General features: G+C 42.9%; 1 protein-coding gene across 2 annotated transcripts in view; it reads right to left on the bottom strand.

Annotated features, from left to right (window-relative positions):
- The window catches only part of galnt15 (polypeptide N-acetylgalactosaminyltransferase 15), a 102,223-nt gene that overhangs the window by 61,014 nt on the left and 25,337 nt on the right, over window positions 1–15,872 (bottom strand). For both annotated transcript variants that reach the window (XM_033050837.1, XM_033050842.1), the window contains exons 2-3: window positions 11,606–11,772; window positions 1,420–1,624 (exon numbers count right to left, since the gene is read on the bottom strand). In XM_033050837.1, the coding sequence (XP_032906728.1) occupies window positions 1,420–1,624; window positions 11,606–11,772 (372 nt within the window). The remainder of the gene's footprint in view (window positions 1–1,419; window positions 1,625–11,605; window positions 11,773–15,872) is intronic.

Raw genomic sequence — 15,872 nt, 5'->3', positions numbered from 1 at the left:
AAGTTAATAATAATGCCTTTCAAACCATCTAATTAATTTACGGAATAATGACCAAGGGATGTTGTAATTACTTTTATTCTTTATGGTTAGTCATCTCTGGAAGTAGTTTTAGCTGCTGCTTGAGAAACCTGATATTAATCACCTGATGGATGCATTGCCTGGGACGTTCCAGAGTTTGCTGACATTCCAATTGTCAGTCATTAGAATTATTATAGGAAGGCTAGACAGAACCAGACACACAGGGCATTGTAAGTAGAACAGATTTAATGCAAACTACATTTAATGCATAGTAGGATTTCAACTTGAAGTTATTACTTCACAATTAAAAAAATCCAAAAATATCAATTTACATGTGAAACAATGTCAAATTAGTTCATTATTTAATTGAAAAATATCAATGCAGACTCCATACGAGCTGGTAGTATTGACTGCAGATTAAGAACATTTAGCTCATCAAAGATACTGCCTCGATTCTAGATTATGATCATTGCACTTGCATGATACATTTGTGGTTTGAGAGATTTTCTTGAAAAGCTTGAAGAATTTCTGCAAGCTGACTATGATGAACAAGATATAATGTACCTAATATAACAAAGTAAAAATTCAGCTTTGGCTTTTCATGTGCATGACAAGACAACGTGTCATTTGTTCCTTGCCAGTCAATTTTTCCTATCCATTTATTGTCAAGGATGGAAAAATCACATGTTTGAAATTGTCAATTTTCCAATATGTGCTCGCAGCAAGCTTCAGGAACACAGAAGCAGATTGTTTTTTACCCCAAATTACTAATTCTGATGCAATACTAGAAGTTCATGTCAATTCCTTTCTGTAATCCTCATCTGATGTATGTGCAATGACTTATGTGAAAAACATTTTTCAAAAGTATGAGTGGGTCAGTGCTATCTTTCCCAAATGACCATTCTCTGTAAGCAAGCTTAGCAAGCAAGGGGACACAATTTCACCTTTGGCATTCATGTATAGAATTGGCAGAGGGGTTTACCCACAACTTTGGAATTGGCACTGAAAAGAATAACAATACTCCTTGGGGTATCTCAGGCGGGTACCATTTTGCTCAACTGACAAACAAGTATTTACCAGCCTTAAAGGACAGTGGTCAGGAGTGGAAATGTAATCTAATTGCTTTCTGAACTCAAGGAACACAAGGCCAATCGTGCCCTGGCATTGCAGCTCAGGCTAAATTAAATTATGTTTACATATGGAAACTGATGGTTGGTGACACACCTTGATATTAAGTGTGATATTAAGTAATATGTGGGGGAAAATAAAAAAAAATTACATACTAAAGCAGTCCAACGTACTCCTTTCAAATATTTATCACATATCATTAAAGAAACATTATTTTCAGTCTTAAATTTGTCCGTTTTGATCAGATATTAAGTGAGAGCTCACCAACCTTACCTGTCAAAAGCTATTCTATCCAAGAGTGGTTCAAGCCAGCCGTTGTGACACTCGCAATGAGAGTCCATAAAAATCAAGACATCTCCTGTTGCCCGAGCCGCACCAAGCATACGACCTCCAATCACCCCTAATCTTTTGTTGCTGCGAATCAACCTGACACCGTCCAGCTTGGAAATATACTCACTTAAAGCTGCCTTCAGGTGTCCTGTGAATAAGAAAAATAAATTATTAGACTCCAAAAGGTAGCAAGGTACCACTGTTCACAGACATCTCTTCGTTCTTCCCAATGTGTTAAATACAAAATTATTTATACATTTATACCCGTGAGATGGGGGTAATTTACTCATGGTCAATAATCCAAGTGAATAATTGAAGACACAACAAATATTCACAGAATTTATTTCTCTCATGGACTAGAACATTCTGTCTTGTCATGAGCTCTACGTGACCTACTTTGGAATTGGATAGCTTTCTGCAATATGGAACAACAACTGGGGCTAGGGGTTTGGCTGGCTTCTGCTCCCTGCCTCCAGTCAGTTGGCAGACTGGTTGTAAGACTCATTGTGTCAACCAAAGCCATCTAATGGCAAACAAAATAAAAATATTGCTTCAGGAAATATAATTTTCCAAAAACAGAACACATGGCACAGTATGCTATTCTTTATATGGATTTAAGTGGTTCTGTAATACATTTATGATACTTAGGAAAGTAAAGTATTAATTCAAAATTAATGCATATTTTTAATGTTATTTATAATATAAAAAGTGAAAATATCACTTTATTAATTGGTAACATGATTCCATATCACAGCATTACTCTATACTGGCACTTTGACAAAATGTGTTTGCATTTCATTTTCATGCAGTTATTTGCAATCGAGATACAACAAAAGATTACTTGATCAAGAATTCTGTGTTTTGTTTTATAATATATTTATTTTAGTTTCCATTTCGTTCCCAAAGACTGATAAGAACAAATATTACTTTTAATGATGTGGTGCATTTCATGTTGAAACTCTTAACATATCTTACGTGCAACTACTACAGCTAAGAAGGTAAACAAATAAGTCTTCTTCTTCGAGTCCGTTGCAATCTCAGATGTCGTTCTGCCAGTATCTGGCGCAGGTCACAGCTGGTCGGGTCGGTTCGGCCAGGTCCTGGGGGCTGCACCGGGGGGCGTCGTCACACTCCAGTAGGTGGGACATTGTCTGTACTGCTCCACAGCTGCATGTGTCTTCTGCCTGGTAGTTCCATGCTTTCATAAGTGCTTTGCACCTCCCCTGCTCCACTCGTAATCTGTTGAGGGTCTTCCAGGTTGGCCATGGGAGGTCGTGCCCGCTGGCGAGGCATTCAGTCGGAGTGATTCCTCTCTCCATCCAGTCGTGGGCTCGTGTGTTGAGCTGGTTCCATTCATCTTTCCAGATGTTGGTCCTTAACAAATAAGTTATTCTGTGCTAATATTGTCTGAAATAAATAACCAACAGCTAAATATTGTGGGTACTGGAAATATACAATATAAAGTAAAATTGCTGGAAACAAACATCATGTCAAGCAGCATCTGTAGAGAGATTCAGAAAAACCAATTCTAATTAAAGGCATATACCTAAAGTATTATTTCCCTCACCACCTAATCTAAATGACTATATAAATTACTAATCTATTTTTGGTGGTATTGATTAGGAGCGAATGTTAGCCAAGGGAACAGCTCTACTTGTGCCAGAGGCTCCATGTGCACTGATGGACAAGATTGCTTTAAAGAGTAATCTGAATCATAATCATTTCACCCTATAAGGATGGGGTTGGGATTGTGGGGAAGAGTGGGGGATAATTGAAGATTGGTTTAGATTTGACAAATTTTCCAAAGTAAAATGACTCCTAAGATCCGGTCAAAGGATGGCAGGGGCTGCATTAGCACATCCGTACATAGTGAAAATGCTAAGATATCCGAGATCAAATGCGTATGCTGTCGACACTAGTCCCAAATCAACACGAGGTCAACGTGATTCACCACATATTTTTAAGAAGTGACTGAACACTGAGCTAAAATCATCTTATGCTTAAGTAAAAGAGAACACAAAGTACTGTAATTCAATTAATGTAATTAAAACACAAAATGGAAAAATAAAGCAGGATTTCTGGATTCATTTCATTCTCTGAAAATCTGAGTGTGTGGAGAAAAGCTATAGATTGTGGGTGCTATAACTGTGCTGATATCTACTAACCCTGCATTATGTGTACTTGTACATTGTTGAACTTTGATTTATTATCTTTTAGAGCAGAAAAAAATTATATAATTCCATTCTATAAAATAATTCCAAAATTCAGACATGAATAACTAAGATCTCTTAACCTGCATGCAGATGTCCTGTGACTGATTCAGTCATAAAAAAGTGAGATTTTGAATAACAAACAATGGTTCCAGTCTCAATAGAGCAGCTTTTTTCCCCTTTAGTGACAGAATTGAGAATGGGAGGAAGTAAAAGGGAAATGAAAGGATGGATGAAAATTATTCTGTTTTCTTTTTCCATTAAGTAGATGTTAAAATAGCTGTATTTTAAAATGTTGATTAATTAATATCCATTATTTGTAAGTATGAACTATATGTCATAGACATAGAAAATAGGTGCAGGAGGAGGCCATTCGGCCCTTCGAGCCAGCACCTCCATTCATTGTGATCATGGCTGATCGTCCCCAATCAATAACCCGTGCCTGCCTTCTCCCCATATCCCTTGATTCCACTAGCCCCTAGAGCTCTATCTAACTCTCTCTTAAATCCATCCAGTGACTTGGCCGCCACTGCCCTCTGTGGCAGGGAATTCCACAATTTCACAACTGTCTGGGTGAAAAAGTTTTTTCTCACCTCAGTCCTAAATGGCCTCCCCTTTATTCTAAGACTGTGGCCCCTGCTTCTGGACTCGCCCAACATTGGGAACATTTTTCCTGTATCTAGCCTGTCCAAATGTTAAAATGAGTTCTTTTTGCCAGTCTAATTCAAGAAAACTTGAGTCAAACCATTGCTGCTAAAATCAATTCTTTATTCTGTCAGCGCTGGATAATTCTTTAAACCTTCCAACACAGAGTTAGAAACTCTGGGGCAGGTCGAAAGAACTACTGACTTTGGCATAAGTGTAACACATTATATAGGTAAAAGACAAGGATAGTACAAAAGGAGTGGCAAACTATTAACCAATCATTATGGTTTACCATACATTTAACTTATTTGCATTAACCAATCAACTAAATCCTTTCCATTGATTGACAACACGTATAGTCACATGATTTTCCCTTTTCCAGCCCTTTTACAACCTTCTTCCCCTCTGTGGTTTCTTCAACCTCTTTGCTCAAAATCATTTTATTTCCATAAAGCAAAACCACAGATATACAACTAATTCTCAGAATATATACATAATACAGCAATCACACAACACATACATACAAAACATATTTTCACTTTTGGAAAAGAAAGTTATTTCTAAAACTTCCGATTTAAACAAAGTACTTACAATCGTAATTAAACACAATACACTTCACAATTAATTTCCTTACAACCACATAGTTAAAATACAGTTACTTATGGATTACAAAGATTAAAGATGAGTTTTGCCTCATTCTTACAAAGTGATAAAGACAAAGTTCTAATCACACAATTCCCAACTACAGACACATAAAGGCCATTAATTATCACACTTGATTGCTTCTTCCCAAGCTCGGGTCTAATTTCATTCTGTATTACAACCTCCCCCTACTATCTCTGGAAGAAAAGAATGTAAAAGCCTCTTCACTAAAAGCATTCCTCACAACAAATGAAAGATCAAAACAGAATTACTTTCTCAGTTTCTGGTAACCATAAGAAATCCTTTTGCAAAGGTCACACAACCATCACCTATGCCTTATCTCTTATCCCAACATAAACACATGTAAACAGCACAAACCATCTCACAGACTAGTATCTACCCTTGGTGCCTACAATCCAACATAGGCAACCATAAATCGCCTTAAATGACACAGCCAAACTCTGAGATGTGTCACAAAGGAAGAAGGATAGTGCCCATGTCATGGAGAAAGATCCCATTTACAACCTCCATTATAAACAGCAACCTAAACCAACTACAACTTCTCACAGCATGATTATTGCTTCAAAGCAATAAATAAAGATATGCCTATTCAGATCAACCTTTCCATGTTATGATAAGCCATCTGTTCTCCTGTGTGTGTTCTTTGTTCTTTATTTCTTTGTGGAGGCCTGTATTTCTGAAAGTCCCAACTCCAAACCCTTCTCTTGCAACTTAACACAAGTTCCTTAAGAACTTATCATTTGAGCAATTTTATTATATATTTCCTCACAGACCTTTTATAATTTTATATGTTTCTATAAGATATCCCCTCATCCTTCTAAACTCCAGTGAATACAAGCCTAGTCTTTTCAATCTTTCCTCATATGACAGTCCCACCATCCCAGGGATCAATCTCATGACTCTACGCTACACTGCCTCAATCACAAGGATGTCCTTCCTCAAATTAGGAGACCAAAACTGTACCCAATACTCCAGATGTGGTCTCACCAGAGCCCTATACAACTGCAGAAGAACCTCTCCACTCCTATACCGAAATCCTCTTGTTATGAAGGCCAACATTCCATTAGCTTTCTTTACCGCCTGCTGTACCTGCACGCCAACTTTCAGTGACTGGTGTACAAGGACACCCAGGTCTCGCTGTACCTCCCCCTTACCTAACCTAACCCCATTGAGATAATAATCTGCCCCCTTGTTTTTGCCACCAAAGTGGATAACCTCACATTTATCTATATTATACTGCATCTGCCACGCATCAGCCCACTCACTCAACCTGTCCAGGTTACCCTGCAACCTCCTAACATCCTCTTCACAGTTCACACTGCCACCCAGCTTTGTGTTATCCGCAAACTTGCTAGTGGGACCACTAGGGGCGCTGCATTGAAGGCGCCTCTGCCTACAGCCTGTCCGTTTTTTTCCCTTCTTTTTTTAATTTTAGTTTGTCTAAACTGTATGTTTTGGGGTTACTTTAGCTATTCTATGTGGGGGAGGGGGGTAGGGTAAGGGGGAAACCATTTCCTAGTCGCTTCCTGGTGGGGATGCGACTATTTCTCCGAGTCGCGTCCTCGCCCCCCATCCTCGCGGCCTACCAGCTGGAGCGGCGCGGCCATTCCTACCTTAGACCGGGGACCGGACCAGAGCTACAACAACGGCGGCGCGGCGCTACATTCACCGCAGAGCAGGCGATACCTTCCTGGTTGTAGCTCCGGAGCGTTGGGCCTGCAGCATCGACATCATGGAGCTGTGGTTCGCGGAGCTCCCAACGCGGGCGGCGCTGACCGACATCGCGGAGTCCGACATCGCGGAGTCCTGGGGCCCTTTGCCGATGGCCGCCAGTGGGAATCTCCGCCCAGCGCAGCCTGAGGATGTCAGGAGCTGCAGACTCCGGTGGTAAGCGGCCGTTTTCGAGGTCCAAGCCGCTGAGGTTGGCCTCCAGTCCCGACGTCGGAGAGCCAACATCCCGGCGAGCGGGCCTGAGCGTCGGGCTGCCCGTAGCGGCGACTGCGGAGGGCTCCGGAGGCCCCGACCACAGGTGAACATCGAGGAAGAGACTGACTTTGGTGCCTTCCCTCACAGTGGGAAACTTTTGATTCTGCTGTGTGGGGATGTTTTATGATGAACTCTATCGTGTGGAGTGTGCTTTATTTTATTGTATGGCTGTATGGTGATCATATTTCACTGTGCCAACTGGCACATGTGACAAATAAATATATCTTGTATCTTGTATCTTGTGTTGCTCCTAATTCCCTCTTCCAAATCATTTATATGGTAAACAGTTGCGGCCCCAACACCGAGCCTTGCGGCACTCCACTCGCCACTGCCTGCCATTCTGAAAAGGACCCGTTCACTTCTACTCTTTGCTTCCTGTTTGCCAACCAATTTTCGATCCATGTCAACACCCTACCTCCAATACCATGTGCTCTAATTTTAGTCATCAGTCTCCCGTGCGGGATCTTATCAAAGGCCTTCTGAAAGTCTAGATACACCACATCCACTGGCTCCCCTTCATCCATTTTACTTGTCACATCCTCAAAAAATTACACAAGATTAGTCAAGCATGATTTTCCTTTCATAAATCCATGCTGGCTTGGACTAATTCTTTTACTGCTATCCAAATGCACCATTATTACCTCTTTAATAATTGACTCCAGCATCTTTCCCACCACCGGTCAGGCTAACTGGTCTGTAATTCCCCGTTTTCTCTCTCGCTCCTTTCTTGAATAGTGGGATAACATTAGTTATCCTCCAATCCACAAGAACTGATCCTGAATCTATTGAACATTGGAAAATGATCACCAATGCGTCCACTATTTCTAGAGCCACCTCCCTGAGGACTCTGGGATGCAGACCATCAAGCTCAGGGGAATTATCGTCCTTCAGTCCCATTAGCCTACCCAATACTATTTCTCGCCTAATGAAAATTTCTTTCAGTTCCTCTACCCCCTGTCCTCCAATATTTCTGGGAGATTGTTTGTGTCTTCCTTAGTGAAGACAGATCCAAAGTACCTGTTCAACTCTTCTGCCATTTCCTTGTTCCCCAAAATAATTTCACCTGTGTCTGCCTTCAAGGAACCCACATTTGACTTTGCTATTCTTTTTCCCTTAACATATCTAAAGAAGCTTTTACTGTCCTTCTTTATGTCCTTGTAGTTTTGTGACTTGGATCTTGGTTTCAGTTTTTTTTTTAAAAGACAAATTAAATTTACATTGGCAGGAATTTAAAATACAATTCCACCATCAGAAAGTATCTCAAAGGAGGCTGGATAGTTCCACTCAGCAGTTGTAGTGGATAAGAATGGAGAAAGAGGAGTGCTATCCGCACGATATAGGAACGATCCTGCTCTCACCGATAAAATTGAATAGTATAATATATAAGAACCCAATTATTCACAATATAATAAGAATTTGGAAACAAATAAAAGTATCCTTGAAATTAAATAATTTATCAGTACTAACCCCACTATTGAACAACCCCGCATTCAAACCTTCTCTCATCGACAACACATATCAACAATGGGATAGACTGGGGATTAGGAAAGTAGGGGATATGTATGAATTGGGCAAACTGTTATCATTTCAACAATTAAAATTTAAATTTAAATTGAAGGATAATCAATATTTTAAATATATACAGGTATGTGACTTTATGAAGAAATATACACATAGATTTCAAACTATATTTTTAGACCCTTTAGAAGAAGCAATGAATATTAAGGCTGATTCACAAAAATTAATATCAAACTTTTATAATAATATATTATATAGAGAATCACCCTCAACAGAAGCACTAAGGGAAGATTGGGAACATGAGCTAATGATAAAGATCTCGAAGGATAGATGGGAAAAGTATTTGATGAATACACATAACTGTTCTATTAATGCAAGACATAATTTAATTCAATTCAAATTATTACATAGACTATATTATTCAAAAACGAGGTTGAATAAATTTTATCCAAACGTCTCTCCCAGATGCGATAAATGTTTGTTTCAAAACGCTAATATAACACATTCATTTGTAGGATGTACAAAGTTGAATAAATTTTGGAGTGATATATTTGATATATTTACAAAGCTCTTCAAGTCAAGAATAGAACCCAAAATGGAATGGATTATATTTGGAATAATACCAATTTAAATAAAGACCAAAATGTTTTTTTTAATTATGGGTTAATAATTGGAAAGAAATTGATACTTAAATTTTGGAAAAATACAACCATACCAACTGTTAAAATGTGGATTAGGAATATGATGGATATAGCACGCCTTGAAGAAATGAGACTCCGACTAATAGATAAATATGACCAATTCTTAAGGAGTTGGTCTCCTTTCATCGACTTTTTGGGATCATGTGATGCAGCGGTACCATAAGGATTGCTGATTTCAGTTCATGACGTGGATAGATTTACATCTCCGAATATAGATTTGAAAAATTCTCTTTTAAGGGGCCTTCTCTTCTATTTCTACTTTCCACTTTTTCTTTTTCCTTTTCTTTTTATTTTTTTTATATACACACTTCACGTTTTTCTACTCTCTACCATCTATTTTTCCACTTTTTCCCCTTTCTATTGTTTTCTTTTTCTTGTCTTGCTTACTTCCTTCTCATAACATAAAACTAGAGGTTGTACATAGAATTGATTACGGTATGACATAGTTGGCACCTAAAATTAGGTGCCACTGTATTGTTTTGTACTGTATTAACTTCTAATAAAATAAACAAAAACAAAAAAAGAAAAAAAAAAGAAAGTAACTCAAAGGAAAAACTTTGTTAAGTAGCAGGGAACGAGCAGGAGAGAGGAATAAGCTGCATTGTCGTCACACAAAGTTGATATGGACTTGGGTCAAATGGTATATTTCCATGTTGCGACCGTTGTGCGAGTCTGTGAAGTGTTCAAACCAAATTGTATTACAGGTGCACAACCTTTTATCCGAAAGCCTTGGGACCAGACACTTTTCGTAATTCAGAATTTGTCGGTCTTCGGAATGGAATGTTTTTAGCGTAGATTTTAATGGCTGGCTCAGTGGTAGAGTGCTCGGCTCATATCCGCAAGGTCGCGAGTTTGCGCCTTGATCCCGGCAGTAAACTCGGTCGCGAGTTTGAGTCTTCAATGTAGTTTTTTCTTGCAGAATAAATGTTTGTATGAAATGCAGTGTAGGAGAGGTGTACTGACTGTGTGGGCAGAACTTTGGAAGTGATTGCCCACCAGTCTAAAAAGCCGCTGTGTCTCCCTGTCCCTGGGATAGCAGGGGGCGATCAAACAGCACAATACCCCCTCCCCCTCCAGAGGAATCCGCTCCCCGATGGGCCGCTACGGCGACAAGTGGCAGTTTGCCCACAGCCCGAGCTGCGCCACCCCAAGAACAAGACGTACCTTGCACACCATCAGCTTCTGCCCCTACGTGTTCCTCTGGAGTTGGAGCGGGGCTGGGCTGGAGTTGCTGCTGGCTGTGGGTCTCTGGGATCTCCGTGCTTGCAGTGGGCCTGGGGGTCGGTGTCCCGTTGGTCCTGACGTCTCCGGCCACCCCCCTGGACTGGAGCTGAGACTGGGAACTGTACCATTCTTGCCCCCTCCCTCTGCAACTGCAAACAACCCCACTCTCCTGCAAGGGCGGTACAGTTCCCGGAGGATGGCAGGTGACCGGAGACATCAGGACCAACAGGAACCCGCTCCCCGATGGGCCCCTACGACGCCCCGAGCTGCGCCCCGTCATCCGCAACCCAGGTTCCTCTGTAGTTGGAGCGGGGCTGGGCTGGGCTGCTGTTGGCTGTGGGTCTCTGGGATCTCCGTGCTTGCAGTGGGCCTGGGGTCGGTGTCCCGTTGGTCCCGACGTCTCCGGTGAATGGCACGGTCCTGCTGCAATCGCCGACTTGAAGACAGTGCAAAGCCCCCGCGCCGGTGCAATGGGCGGGGAGCTGGAGAGGGGAGGGAAGGGGTCACACACATGGCCGGGAAGCAGAGGGGTGTAGGTGGGGTGAAACTGAAGCGAGCGACAATCTGCTGCTGCCTGCCCCGCTGAGTTAAAAAGTTCCCACGCAAGACTCACGATACACTGTGTATCGTGAGTCTACCGTAGGAACCTTTTAACTCAGCGGGCAGGTAGCAGCATATTGTCAATTATTAACCCTCCCGCGCAATATACCCTCACCTTCCCTTTTATGAATGGGGATTTAGTTCCCCTTTCTTCGAGGACCGACCGGAGGTTCCGCTGTCACCTCTGCGGGCCGCCCTCGGTGAACGTTTTCAAGGACCTTTCTTCAAGGACCGAAAAAATGGCCGCTATTCGGAGGTTTTCGTTATTTGGATCTTCGGATAAAAGGTTGTGCACCTGTACTTCCATAATAAAGTCAAATATTTTTACGTCGAAGGAAGGTGGAAAAATAGTCCTGCCCCCCCTCCCCCCCCCATCTGAAAATGTTGCTAATGCTCTCCAGGGGACCAATGTACCATTTATACAGAACACAATTTTAAAATTACTGCTTATGCCCCTGCTGAGTACTGTAGTGCAATGCATTTTTCTTTCTTTCTTTCTCTCTCTCTCTCTCTCTCGCTCTCACACACATTCATAGATGCATCTATTTTGCTATCTATTGTGCTTTCCTTCTTAAGAAGTACCTTGGTTACTGAGGTCGTCCACTAAGATGATCTCCTTGAGAAATCTTTTTGGAGCTGTGTCCATAACACTGTTCACTGTTCTTAGAAGAGTGGACCAGGCTTCATTATGGAAGCAAATTATGATGCTGGCACTTGGCAGGTTCTGACCATATTCCTGCTGCAGGCATCTATATACAAATTAATGAGAAACTCAGCTCTGTTCAATTACCACACTACACAGCACAATTTATTGACTGGGTATTCATATTGTGACCATATGTGATTAATAGCTGTACATGGATCTTCTGTTCTCTATTATATTTGATTTAAAACAGTAACATTTAGCTAGATGGGCAACTGGCCATAGCAGTCTCATTGAAAATTATACGTATTTTTGTAGGCAAAACTACTCTACGTGTTCACAGGCTTCAGGTAAGCTTAAAGTTCAAGTCCAAACCACTTATAATACAGCAGCCACTATCGTGTTGCTTTCAACATTTCTACACTACAGTTTTATGGAAATGTTCTCTTTTATCACAGATAATTTGGATTGCAATTACATTGGTTGCAGATTCTTAAAATTATCGCAAATATTATTAAACAGAGGAACAGGCGCAGTGAGCACTTAATTTTCCTGATTACATGTGGACAATCCATGTAACCTGATTTACTGTATATTAATTTCAGTTTCTAGAAAATGTTGACATGTACAGTTCTGCATTATTCTGGAGAGTTAACAAATTCTGAGAGGCTATAATCATGTTCCAGAAAATACCACGCAGACTGAAAGAAAAAGTGAGGAAAAGATAACGAGGTACATCAGCTCTTGAATAGAAGATTTTGTCCCCTTTTGTGTTATGGTTTACATAATATAGTTTCATTTTGTTAGCTAGTCAAATCATAAAGATTTGTAACACACTCTCTGGCAAATCGGTCTGATTTCGTAACACAAAATAATCAATTCTAGCTTCTCAATTTAATTATGCCAGTGTGATAGATGATAAAGTGCCTGGTGCTTCAATACAGCTAAAATACTCCAGGGTCAAAGAGAGAGGAACAACTGAAACAGTGTTTTTTTAAATTTAATCTACTCCTTCTGTTTACAGGAGAATACAGAAAATAAATAAATATTATTCAGCTACTGCTTTTAGCAGCCCGGTGGTTCTCGCCATCCCTCCAAAGACCAACTTGGTAACAAATTCACCAGAGAGGGCTCCCATTTGTCCAAGAGTGATTCCATAGAGAAATGGGAGCAGGGGCGGGTGGGGGGGGGGGGGGGGGGGGGGGGGGGGGGGGGGGGGGGGGGGGGGGGATAAGATCTCAATTTCATTCTGCAGAGAACCACTGCGTTAGACATCTAGTAATGGTGACTAATATAAATGCCTCCAGTGTTTACTAAATATTTCCCCAACTTTTTTTCTATGGTAAAATGAAATATACAATACAATACAATACAATACCTTTTATTTGTCATTTGAACCTCACATGAGGTTCAAACGAAATTTGGTTTCTGCAGCCATACAAAAAAAGAACCAAGACACACACCAACACAATTCAATTCACATAAACATCCATCACAGTGAGTCCTCCTCACTGTGATGGAAGGCAAAACTTAAACTTATCTCTCCCCTGCACTCCCCTCTCCCCCCCATGTCAGAGTCAAAGACAGAGTCAAAGCCCCCGGCGGGCGATGTTAAATGTCCCGCAGCCATTAAAGCCGCGCCGGGTGATGCAAGGCCACGCACCGGGTCTTGGTGTTGGAGCCCCGGCGGGCTCTTGGTGTTGGAGCCCCGGCGGGCGCTCACAAAGTCCCGCGGCCATTCCAAGCCGCGCGGGGCGGTGATGTAGGCCCCTCTCCAGGTAATCTTCAACCCCGCAATTCGGGTGGGTGAAGTCGCCGTTGCAGAAGCCCCGAAAAGCGGTCTCCCAGCAGGGACCCGCGGGCTCCCGGTGTCACCGTCCACTAGACCTGCGGTTGGAGCTTCCGAATCTCCGGGGGTCGGGCTGCAGCAGCGCGCCACCACCGCTCCACCCGCTCCGGACACGGCCAGCTCCGTGATGGTGAGTAAATCCGCAGCTCCGCGACTGGAGCCCCAGGTCATTCCTGTTGGAGGCCGCTCCACGTTGCAGCCCCAACGACAACGGAGACCCGACAAAGAAAAGGTCGGGTCTCCCGTGCAGGGGAAAGGCCTTAAAGTTCCCCCACCCCACCCCCACACACATACCCCGACAAAAAAAACAATAAAAACTACATAGAACAAGACAGAAAACAATAAAAAAGACAGACGGACTGCAGAGGCCGCTGCTGACAAGAGTCGCGCCGCCCACCGGGACAAACTATATTTAGAGTAAGAATAATTCACCACAAACTATATAACTATATATATATCCCTTTCAATTCTTAAAATGGTGTAGTGCATAGAATACTATTTGACAGATCTAGAATGCTACACTATCCAACACTATAAAAATCCTTCTTTAATATGTCACAGAAAATTTTAACATTCCAAGAAAGATGAATCCCAGAAATAAATTCCTGGAGTAACTCGGGGTCAGGTAGCATCTCTGGAGAGTAGGAATGGGTGACGTTTCAGAAGATGCTGCCTGACCCGCTGAGTTACTCCAGCATTTTGTTTCTACCTTCGACTTAAATCAGCCTCTGCAGTTCCTTCCTACACAAGATTAATCCCTTATTCTTTATTTTATATTATTTAAAATAGCATTTGTTCAAATTACCCAATGGAAAATGGCTGCTTGAACAATGAGTTGAGAATAAAATCCATAGATATGTGCAGAACAGTGGCGCAGCAGTAATGTTGGCCTGATACAGCACCAGAGGCCCGGATTCGATCCTGACTATGGGTGCAGTTTTCACCGGGTGCTCCGGTTTCCTCTCGCACTCCAAAGACGTACAGGTTTGAGTGATGGTTGATGTGTGTTTGACGCCGCAGGCCGCATGCTGCCCTCCTCCCCCCCCCCCCCCCCCCCCACAACCACGCGTTGAGGGGACGGGACAGGACCCAAAGGGTCCCACTTGGTCGGTCTGTCTGTCTGTCTGTCTGTCTGTCTATCTGTCTATCTATCTATCTATCTATCTTACTAAAAGTCTGTTCTTGACCGGTTTTGGCCATCTGTGCTGCGATTTCCGAGAGAACGCCGCCACCTACGGCCGTCATTTTTGGCCACCTTACTCAGAGCCCCCCTCCGCCGTATGTGTGCCGAGGATTTTTCCCGTTGATGAAAAATGACAGAGATATTAATGATGTTACAAAATTCCCCATTCTCTCTGCTGCCCCTGCTGGCGGCAGGGGGGAGGGACTATAAAACCAGGAAGTGGTGTGCCTCAATCAGTGTCTGCAAGCTGGAGGAAGGCAGAGGGTCACGTTTCTCTGATCTGTGAATAACACTGAACACATGTCTACTCAAATGTAAGTGTCCTTAGTGGTTCTAAAACGCTTGCAGAATGTGTCTATTGGTTCTAAAATGTTTGCAAAAAGTGTTTATTGGTTCTAAAATGTTTGCAAAAAGTGTCTCTTTTGGTTCTACAATGCTTGCAGAATGTGTCTTTTTTGGTTCTAAAATGTTTTTTAGGTTCCCCCCCTCTCCCCTCCCCTCCTCTCCCCTCCCCACCTCACCCCTCCTCTCACCCCCTCCCCTCCCTCTCCTCTCCTCACCCCCCCTCTCCTTTCCCCCCTCTCCTCTCCTCTCCCCCCTCTCCTCTCCCCCCTCCCCCCTCTCTCTCTCCCCTCTTTTTCTCCCCCCCTCCCCTCCATCACCATTCCTCCCCTAAACCCCCTCCCCTCCACACACCCCTACCCCTTCCCTCCACCCTCCCTCCCCCTCCCTGCTCCCCACCCCTCCCCTCTCAGCACACCCCCTCTCTCTCCCCCCTCTCCCCTCCCCCACCCTCCCTCCCCTAAACCCCCTACCCTCTTCCCTCCCCCCTCCATGCTCCCCACCTCACAGCACCCCCTCTCTCTCCCCCTCACCCTCACTCTCACCCTCTCTCTCTCCTCCCCTCCTCCCCCACCTTTCCCCCCTCACCCACCCTCCCTCTTATCCTCCTCTCCACCCCTATCCCTCTTGCCCCTCTCTCTGTGTCTCTGTCTCTCTCTCTGCCTCTGCCCCTTCTCTCTCTGCCCTCACTCTCTACACCCGCCCGACCACCCCTCTCTAGATGTGACTGCAAGTTGGGGGCTATGCGTCAGTAGATAGGGTGGTTATGGGGTAAAAGGAGCAAATTAATAATATTAATATAATATCAAGGGGGTAATTAGCGTGAGTGCGG

This window comes from Amblyraja radiata, chromosome 2 (genome assembly GCF_010909765.2).
Source record: "Amblyraja radiata isolate CabotCenter1 chromosome 2, sAmbRad1.1.pri, whole genome shotgun sequence".
NCBI classification, from domain to species: Eukaryota; Metazoa; Chordata; class Chondrichthyes; order Rajiformes; family Rajidae; genus Amblyraja; species Amblyraja radiata.
This window is presented reverse-complemented; position numbering and strand designations above follow the sequence as displayed.